Genomic DNA, 10640 nt, shown 5'->3' with positions numbered 1-10640 from the left:
GCTGCCAGTCTGCTGTGTGTCCTCCAAAATATGCCATCGACAGCTCAGATCAGCCCTGATCAACATCTCATCGAATCAACCAGCTCTGTGCGCTACAAATGCCAGGACAGGGACAACTCTTCCTCCATATACAAATGTGATGGCCCTTGGAGGAGGGTGAACCTGTGACCCTGTCCTTGGCAAGGGGACAAGCTCAGAAAAGGAGTGTGACGTACAATGTGTGGTGCTGAGAAAGCCATGGGAGATGAAAGCATTCATCCTGCCTCTCCAGTTGTTGAATTTGGGTGAGAAATGCCAAACATGTGGGGAAAAAATTAGGCCTATGGATGCTTGAAAGTAATATTCCATACATGGTATTTAAGAATCTTAACTTCCAAATCGTTAATAATGATCTTTGCAGGGAACCCTATAAACTGTCTTCCAGTTCCTGATAGAGTAATTTATTACTTCAATTTCTCTGATTAATGTAAAACGTGTTTCAAATTTGGGTTTTTCTTTAATATTTAAAAACTTCCCCGTGAGAGGAGCTGCAGCAGGGCAAGGTGATTGAGTGCCCCCCAAACTGACGTGGCGTGTTCCCAAAGCAGGGTAAGCTCTACTACTGGAGCTGATAAGCACCAAAAGCCATCATGCATCAGCAAACCCAGCTTGCTTCAGGACTCTGCTCCCCTAAAGGCATGAACCTCGGTGCCAACCTGCCAGGAAAGAGCAGGGCCCCACAGCTCTGCTCATTCATGCCAAGGAGGAGAGTTTCTTAAAAATTTACCCCATTATCTGAGTTGGGAAATTTAAGATGTCGAGAACATCTTCCCTCAAAAAGAGCTGGAAAAAAGCCCAATGCTGGTGTATTCAGGGTAAATTGCATGGTAGGGCTTTTTTCCTAAGAAATCAAATTATTTTAAATAGGCTGTCTACCATTCTTTTATGTCATTTTTGCAGAGCTAAAGTCAGACAAAACTGTGGTGGTCTTTGTTTTGGTCTCACACTGTGTAGGAAACTGAGCTCCAACATTTAGAGTAGCCATTTCCTGAGCTGGTAAAATGGATCGTTCTGTGTCCTCCATGGACCATGGCAAGGCTACAGCAGCTGAAGGATCCATCTAAGATGGTCTTGGCTTGACCACTCAAATTGCCCCTCTCTGGTGCAAGAAGACATATGAGAAGGTCAACATTAGCACGGAAGGGTCTGTATGCCAAGGAAAGCTAATGGTGTAACGCACCAGGGTGGGAGTGGAGAACCCTTAAATACCTGCAGTGATAAAATACAAAGCCCAGACAAGGAGGAGTCTGTTTTAGAGAGAATTATTTATTAGAAGACAGGAGGTTGTTACACACAGATTCTGTCCTGCAAAAGTGTCCTGGTCATGGATTTGTCAGGGAGGCATTTAAATCCATTAGAGCTGGCTCTGGTCTCCACGCAGAGATACTCAAGACACAGCAAAGCTCTGCCAGACCTGGCTCTCGTGCTGGTGCTCAGCTGGGGAGAGGCCTGGCTTACCACAGCATCCCTGAGCTTGCTACACCATCTTTATCCCGCTGGAAAACCTGGCTCGTAGGCTGGAAACCAGTGGTGGGGACACCAGATGGTGCTGCAGAAGGGGCACCGTTCTTCCCTGGGATAACTTGGAGATACTTTCCCCAAGTAGGGAATTCTCTTCCATCGTGCCAGCGATGAACATGGCTGAGCGAGTAGCTACGGAGGTACAACCATGCTATGAGGTAGCATGAGGTAAATTAAAAGAAAAAAGAAGAAAAAAGAAAGATCTCTGTGATACAGAGAAGAGCTCTTCCCACCCTCCCTCGCTCCAAAACCAGGCCAAGCAGGCAACGCCTGAGCTCCCTGCAGAGACCTCTGAGAAAGCAGCTCTGACAGGTGGATCACAAAAAGGCAGCAATTTTGCCTCATAATAGCTGCGCTCCTAGCAGTATTTCTCCCAGTTTCATGGGTGACCTCTTTTCTTTTGGGTTGGCAGGTAGCATTTGTCAGCCTTTCATAAGGTCTCTGCACAGCCCCTGCGGTGGCTCAGGGCTTTGCCAAGTGAAGCCCAGGTGAATCAGAAAGCCGCTGTGTCGGTTTTGCACCTCCTGAGCCAACTCCAGGCCCGTGGTATGCTGCACAGCGCATGGGCAGCAGTGGTGGAGAGGCAGGGACAGGAGAAATGGGAGGCGAAAGGCATCAGCCGTCACATTGGCAATAACAGAAGGGCCTGAGACGAAGCTTTCTGCAGATGGTTAGTGGCTCGCAGCTGGCGCAGGGCTTGGTTTCATATCAGCCCCTGGGCTTTGTCCTTATTCTTGCTGCACTCTGCCACCGTGCATGTGGCAGAGCAAAGTGGATTGACCAGTGGCTGTAAGTTTTCTTTTGATAGACAGCCATCAATATGGACATTTTCCCAACATCTAGCAGATTTCTTAAAGGAAGGTATTACCCAGGAGTCATCTGTTTAACTGTAATTTATGGATGCTGAGGGCTACGTAAATACTCTAAAGTCTGGCTCCTAAATCTGGTCCTCTGCTGAAGCCACATTCCTGTCTATCCAAGGGACTTTGCTGGCTGGGTCAGAGTATCACCTTCACTTCACTGCCTGCGAAGGCACATTTAACTCTATTTCTCCTTGTTAAATTTCAGTCTATGACTCCAGAGACTACATGTAAAACCCTGGGCATAATCCCCCACTTTGCCCATAGTGTACATGAGCTTTTGTCTACTATCAGGACTCTAGCAAGAGTATTCCCCTTTCAGTCCACAATACGCTGAAGGAAAAACTATTGTTGGAACAAGTTTGTCATAAATTTAACATAATTGTCAGAAACAGCTGTTTATGGCTCGCCTATCACCATATCTCTCTTCTCATCTCAATCCAAGAGTGGCCTTTGTTAGCTTGGTATATTAGAAACCTTTGAAACTAGGGACTTGGCAGTGAACACTCACAGTTGATGCCAGCGTCAATATGAAAGATGGGTCAGACTACAGACCTCGTAAGGGCCAATTTGTGAAATGAGCATTTTTCTTTCACTGCAGATGACCTTCTAGCTTGGAGGTACTGGGGATGGGGAAGAACAGTAAGATTGCAGCTATAAAGCAAAGCAGCAGACCTGCAGTTATCTTTAGGATAGTAGATGCTTAGCATTGAATAGTGTATCTAACTATCTTTGCCACAAATATGCCTATTTTTTAATCAGGTTTTATGTTCCTAAGGCGCTCGGACTCGTTGTTTGGAACATGCACCTCACTAAGTCTGATGTTTGGGGTTGGGAGGGTTAAGAGACGTGTTCCACGAGGGCGTAGCACACTTAGTTGAAGGGAACAGATGCTCTAGACTCACTGAGTTATCAAAGCCTCTGGAGCAATCATGGCCACATCTTCAATTTTTAAGGATTTCTATGGCATTGGTTGTGATCCCACCTTCTTCACCCTTTGGCAAGGGGTGAGCTGAGGACCCCCCAGGCCCTCTGAAGGCCAGCAAGATGGTGGTATTTGGTAGGGCAACACCCTGCTCCCAATATGGGAGCTCAGCAAGCTGGAGCTCTTTACCTACTATTAGCCACAAAAAAACCAATCATCTAGGGGGTTGATCTGAAACATAATCTTCCCTCCTCTCTCAGGCCCAACCTTTAAAAAAACCTCATTGTTCCAGCCTGGTCTGAGGTCTAATTCCAGCTTGGTCAAGTGGGAGGGACACAGAGCAGACAGCAGAATACCTGATGTTTATTTCAGGCTAACATTTATAGGTAGCTTTTTGCCTCCATTTCCAATAGTCTCTTCCAGAATTGGTTCTTCAGCCACCCATGGTGAGAACTTGTTCATCCTAGGGCTTCTTGATACGTCTTGATGAGTGAAGCTCACCTGTCAGAGCTGCCTGGATGTTATAGATGAGAAACATTCTCACTGATGTTTTCAGAGAGAAAAGGCAGGACAGAGGGAAGTTTTCTCTCCAGAACATGTGCACAAAGGCGGGAGGCATGGAGGCCTTTTTCCTCGAGACCAGATAAAGCTGGGCCCTAAAGTGTACCTCCAGCGATGCACAGCAAAAGCCGAGCATCCTCACGGTGCCACCCTGGCACAAGCGGTGCTTGACTTACCAGATCTCTTTGGGACCCCCTGTACCGAGGGCTCTGGGGAGGTGTGGTGCGAGGTAGCGCTACGTGGCTGCACTAAGGAAGTCTGACAGGGAGGGCAGACACGGAGAAGCTGGAGAAGCTCAAAGCAGAAGAGTGCAATTCACTGGGGCTCCAGCAGTGCATGGCAAAGGGGCCGTTACCAAGACTTCGTGGCACTTAATCGTCACTATGTTTTGAGTATCTCGGCTTGGCATGTAAGACCAGTTCTAACAATATTCAAAAGGAACAACATGTTCTCATTTTTATAGTGTATGGCATTACAGGGGAATAACCCATTACATAGAAAGATTTTGAACATTAATTACAGTATCTTTTATAACTTTATAATTTAACTGCCAACACTTTCCCTTGAAATTAATCATGGATGTACATCATATAATCAAACAAGCTTTTTTAAAAAGTACATCTTAATATAAATAGTTTATTCAGTGCATGGTTGTGTATACAACAAATAATAAACAACTCTTTTGTACGAGGCAGAAAGCTGCCTGTACAGAACTATGTCAGTTTTGGAGCACAGAATCCAACGATGATTAATGCACAAAATCTTACACATCATGCAACTCTATGCCAATATTCCAACTTTCTCCCATGCAACAGACATGATGACCTAAATGGAAACCTAACTACATTTTTTTAAACAATTGTTTCCAATAGCATGTATAAGTATATGTTGTTTAGGGGTAACCTGTCCTAACGCTTCCTCCTACACAATATTCACGTGCCCGTTACAGTGAAAGAAGGACTTTTACAAATAAGACATTTCTTATAAAAAAATTAAGTCACCTTAATTCCACAGTTTCTGTCTTTAGAAAAGAAGCCACAACAATAGTTTAACATGACACACAAAATGGAATTAAGAGAAATCTACGCTGGAGGATAATTTTATCCCTTTCTGTTAACTTCCACTTGGGGTAACAAAACAACTCAGTTCCTACAGACTGGGGTTAGCACAAGAACTTTACCAGAAACTACAAATCTATAAAAATTTATATTTCATTGTGTTTAAAACCACAAGAACACTGTTTGCTTGAGCCTGAGACACCAACTCTCAGTTCCAACCCTGAATTTTTAATTTCTTTTTAAAGACATAGCTTTAAAGACCCATTGGAGTTCAGAAATCAAAAAGTTGCACTATTCCAAATTAAAGGATACATTTTTTATCAAGCCTTAGATATAAAACGGTAAGCCAAGGAAACAACAGAGTTTACATATTTGTTTTTTGTTTGCCCCTATAAAACATACAAGCATTAAAATTTCCTTTGAAGAGCAAAAGTGGTCTTTTTCTGAGTTGGAAAGCAAATTCTTATCAGCAGTGAATGCTGTGAAATGTTTTTGTTTCGTATTCCACAAAGCATAGGAGAGAGAGAGAAAGAGAGAGAGAAAAAGAGAGAGAGAGAAAGAGCTGGACATTTCTTCTCCGAGATTTATTCCGCAGTTATGTTTGCTGGCTATCCAAGTGCCTTGTGATATGCACAAGCATATTCTACATTATTGGGGTATATCCTTTGACAACCAGTAGATCTAATGGCTGATAAACGAGTGACCTATGCAAGTTCGGTGGCTTGTCCTGGGCAATTGAACGTTTGGATGAAAGACTGCTAGTAAGAATTCAACTGCATCCAGAGGTAAGGTTCTGTTTAGAGAGCACTTGGCTTGCCTGAACCTGGCTACGTTGACTCATTTTGGCTCATGGATTTACCCCCATTTAGCACTCCTGAAACACTTCTGCTCTTTGTTGGGGTCCCACTTCCAGATCTTGAGAACTCTGTGAGATCGTGGAGAGAAGGCTCTTTGTACATGGCCACTGCAAAGCAAAAGAGAGGCAGCACATCAGCACGCGTTACGAGCTACTTGTTCTGTTGGTGCGAAGTCCGGCTGCGACACGTTGGGATTCAGCCATATGCAATGTAAGAGGTGAATGAAAGAGACATGGCAAGGAGACCTCTTCCATTTCAAACACTCCCTAAGAACCTCTTCAAGGGAATGACATTTTAGAGAAGGCAAAAACCACAGCTCCCTCCCTCTGCCAGTTAAATCACCCACCTACCCACTGCACTTACAAAACTCTGCAAGACAGACCTAAGCTGATATAAATCAACATTTCCTTATTAATGGTGAAGTAGCACTGTCGACAGCTGTGATTTGACCTGTTACTTGTATATGTAGCCTAAGCAGGTGGGTGTGAAAATGGACTTTCAGTCTTCTGTTTCCTTTGTTTTCACACACATTAGAAGTGAGGATCAACCTCAACATCAGTTCCCTGACACCTAGTCCTAAATGTAGACTGCCAGACTAGTCCAGCATCCACCCAGGGCTATGCAACTTTGCAATATCCTCTCTGATTTAAAAATGACACTGCCTTAAAAGGCTACCTAAGAGCATAACCCAGAATTAGAAGGCTTCATTCCTCTAAAGGAAGGAGCATGTGGAAGCCAGTTCATCTGGAGAAAAGGAGCACCTCCATACATGGACTGAGATCTCCCTCTTTGCAATGACCAAAGAGGGAGTCAAGTCTGACCACAGTCCTGATTCAGATCCTTCAATTAACTGGGATGACTGTATGTCCTGGCTTTTAATACATAGCCATATACATATGCCACATGCATTATTACCTTTAATGCTATATGCTGATGCCACATGAGTTGCATTTAATAAGCACCGTGCATTAGAGCTTTATCTCAGGCAAAAATAGTCAAACAAACATCCTATAACATAAAGCACAGTTTGACAAGCTACACAGCAAGTTGCTGATGGCCTGTGAGCAGATGTTTGAGCCAGTCCAGGTAGAGCCTTCGTTATCTATAACAGAGACACTGTGGACTTTGGGCACAAAGAAACTAATACGTGTATTTGGTTAGATTAGAGAAATGCAGAGGTAACTTAGAGAAACCTAAAAAAAGCAGCTCTGGTTAGATTAACTGTGTTACAGAACATTATACTCCTGTTATATAAGTAGCTGAACCCTTCAAATATGTACGCACAGCAATTAAACATCTCTGACATAAAATAATGTAAGTTCAGATAGATGGAGCAAACCCAAGCAATTACCTTTTAATGGTTTTGGAAGAAAGTGTGCTGCAGGTTTATTTTTCTTCACGTGGTTTCCTTTCATTATTTCTCCTTCTTTGTTAAGACCCAAATACCAACCCCGGCCAGACTGTTGCTGTCTGTAGATCATTGAAGAATACGTCACATAGTAGTTTTCAAATACTGATTCTTTGAACTTGCATTCAGGTGTAAAATGTTCCTGTAAGAAAGTAACAGATCAATATGTGCAGTGCAGAATCTCACATCAGTTAATGAAAAAGCATCCAATATTCATCGCTTTCCCGACAGTTAAAAGACATACCTCTCACCCTCCACTATCCAATTATGAAACATGGGCCCTAAAAGTATTAACAAAAGAGTAACACAATTTGAAACCTGTGAAATGATGCTCTGAGCAGCTCAAAGTAGCATAATAAAATCTTTTTGAACAACGAGTAAAAAGTCTATGTGAAGAATTATTGATTGATGCAACTAATGGACATTAGGCAGACACAGCCCTGATGTCAATCCTAAGGGACCAGCTGTGGTCCAGCCCCACAAGCGAGAAGCGAGGTCACACAATGCCTTTGTGTATTAACTGCTGGCCTTAACTGCTTATGAGGAAAGTGCAATAAAAATTCAAAACCAAGACGCCATGAGTAAATGGTCGTCTCTTACTAACCCAGCAATATTAACTCAGCTTGTAGCAGCTGCCTCTTTGGTTTAATCTGTGCTCTTTCTCTGCCCAGCGAATCATCCACTGAAAGCCCAGCTGTCAGAGACCCACTGCAGACATTAGCCTCTGCTCTGGGATTGTGCCACAGCTGAAAGCGTATAAGATCAAGCTTTAGTCTTCATGTTGAACTGCACCGCTTCTTTTGGGGAGGTGGTATTGAGCTAATAGTTAAAATAAAGAGCAATAAACTAGGAGAGAGCCTTTTTCTTCCTGCCAGTGGTGTGGCTGGCTTTCCCTGTGCAATGGTCTTGACTCAATAAGACCTTTTGGCACTATTGCCCAGATTCAAAAAAGGATATCGACATGAAACATGGGTTTTAGAGGGATCCAAGACCAAAACACCAGTCCTGACAGCACCACTCAGATGCTTCCTAAGGCCTCTGGGCGCTTCAGGTTTTCTAGCACTACAAGTTCTGACAACATCTCACCTATGGACCCCTAAAAGTCCATAAAATATGAAAGAGGAAGGGCTTGGTCTGGTGATGCAGACGTTAATATCACAGTCCTGCCTGTCGTCACACCGCACAGCAGCCAGCTGTTTGCTGGTCTTTCCTTGTGAAGGCAGCCAGCTTCAGTGGAGTTGCCCTTGTGCTTGAAGCATCCTACAGTGGCGTGAAAGAAAGGATGAAAAGTTGTGCTTGCCTAATGATTGTAATTTTGATTTAAAAAAATCGAAGGAAATTAAATGTCTCAGGAGCTTAAGATGTTCTTATCTAGTTTCTCAAATATTCTTCTGTGAGAAAAAAATGGTATTTAAAAAAAAATCCATGGTGCATTTTCTGCACATCTTTTGCCATTTTGTCTTCTTGTAGGAGAAAGAAAAAAACCTCCCATCTTCTGACTGGTGTTTGCTTCAACAAAGAATGTGAAGTAAGCAATTTTCTTCTTTTTTTTTCAAGCTAATTGGCTGTTATTTAGTTAATTGATGACTGGTTTCAATTGCTGTCAAGCGGGGACAGTCACTGCATTTTTGCAAGATCTCTGAATAAAAGCTTTCCATCACTGTACCCTGCCCAGCACCAGCCATGTTAACAAAGACTATTGCGAGTGTATCATCCAATTAGCAGCAAAATGGAAAACTACAGTGCTCCCACTGGAAGATTATGGTTATGTACAGTAATTTGGAGCTGTTTCAGGTACAAAAGGCCTGCTTGTACACAGCGGCAGAGGGTCAGATTGCAAAAAGAACCACAACATTTAATCTGGCTCTCTTTGGAAGCAAGGTAACCTCAGTGTGAGCAGCAGGAGCCAAGAGCCCGCAGAGTCCCTTGAAACAGTGGGACAGAAACAGTGGGGAGACAGAAAGAAAGACACTAAAACACTCCTTCACCCCTGATTCTCCCCTTGGCTGTGAGGCAGGTGATAACAAGCTGTGGCGGAAGCGTTGTGCTGCTGTAAGTGAGTTTGCGGTCGAGCGCGTGTACAGCCAGACACCAGCCTGGTGGTGCACACCAGCCCGGCGGCCATCCCCCGTGAGCATCACAGACCGCAATCCCCTTCCCGGAGCATCCCACAGCTCAGCAAAAACTACCACGGCAGTGATTTCTCGCGACAAACAGCGGGGCACAGAAACGAAGACACCTCTCTATAACAGGCTCAGTTACCATGTCAAATTCCCCCCCAATTTTTCCGGCACCAAAGCAGACCACCTCATTCACCTGACTGGCTTGGCACAGAACCGTACTCCTTTGTCTTGACTGACATCTGCTTAATTCCTCGGCTACGGCTGCAGCTTCAGAAAGGTGCTGCGCGGTGGGAAAGGCATCCTTCTTGCCAAATAAAAGTTGATCCCGCATGAGCTGTTTGCAGCAGCTGAAGTGCTCTGCTTGCTCCTGAATACTAAGCAGCTGCTTACCTTTTGCAAGCGTTTGCTCCCACCCATCACTTGCTTTCAGTTTAATCCAACGTGTGCCTTTCCTACTCATTAAAAAAGAGCCAGGGAACTGTAGAGGGAAGCTCTGAATGAGGAATGCTAGCAAATGTGCTCCTGATTTGGGGGTATTACAATGAAAATGTCCTTTTCTGAGCTTGGCAATTCTGTGTGCCAACCTAACTGGGTATGGACAGGGTTTCTATCAGCACGTCAGTTCAAAATACAGTGCAGAGCAGCAAGTGCAAAATGGCCATTATGTTATCTTTGCTGGCAAATTCTTTAATAATGTACTGTGCAAGTTAAAGCTGAGAGAGGGCCGAGTCCCCCAATTAAAACTGATCTTTTCCAGCTCATATAGTCAATACTATAGAAAATTTATAAATATAAATAAGTGTTGAATTCTAAGACCAGTTTTTTCCCATCCCTCAGCTGTCCTCTTTGTCCGTCTTTGCAATGAAAATAATTTGAATGACTTCTCAGAAGTCCAATGTTATGAATAAATTGTTACGCAAAACATGAAAAATAGGTATTTGTGTGAAATAATATTTCGATCTTAGTTTACCTCAGAAGTGAGGGATGATGGCACCTGCATGACAGTAAATTGCACTCACCCAAGCCCCTCACACGTGCACCTTAACGATGAATGAGGGAAGGAATCAATGAATGAATGAATAAATAAAAGTTAAAGAAAGTGCTGGATTCACTGTAGTCATGACTCAGCCATGCTTAAGTAAGCAAGAAGATGAACTGTCAGGAGCTTCTTCTTGGTTTTGAGCTGATCAGCTGAACTACTGAAATGTCTTCTCATGAATAGATCTGCAGCTGCATTAAATATGTGAAAAATAATTAAAAAAGAATAATTTGGTGTATGACAATATGG

The 10640-nt window shown here is 43.6% G+C and overlaps 1 protein-coding gene across 2 annotated transcripts in view; it reads right to left on the bottom strand.

Moving 5' to 3' along the window:
- Nucleotides 1-5791: 5791 nt before the first annotated feature.
- Nucleotides 5792-10640, bottom strand: part of FGF13 (fibroblast growth factor 13) — a 119383-nt gene continuing 114534 nt past the window's right edge. For both annotated transcript variants that reach the window (XM_059824411.1, XM_059824410.1), the window contains exons 4-5: nt 7173-7371; nt 5792-5928 (exon numbers count right to left, since the gene is read on the bottom strand). In XM_059824411.1, coding sequence (XP_059680394.1) covers nt 5792-5928; nt 7173-7371 — 336 coding nt within the window. The remainder of the gene's footprint in view (nt 5929-7172; nt 7372-10640) is intronic.

This window comes from Gavia stellata, chromosome 14, assembly GCF_030936135.1.
Source record: "Gavia stellata isolate bGavSte3 chromosome 14, bGavSte3.hap2, whole genome shotgun sequence".
NCBI classification, from domain to species: domain Eukaryota; kingdom Metazoa; phylum Chordata; class Aves; order Gaviiformes; family Gaviidae; genus Gavia; species Gavia stellata.
The sequence above is the reverse complement of the archived record's forward strand: the minus strand, read 5'-3'. Positions and strand labels throughout refer to the sequence as shown.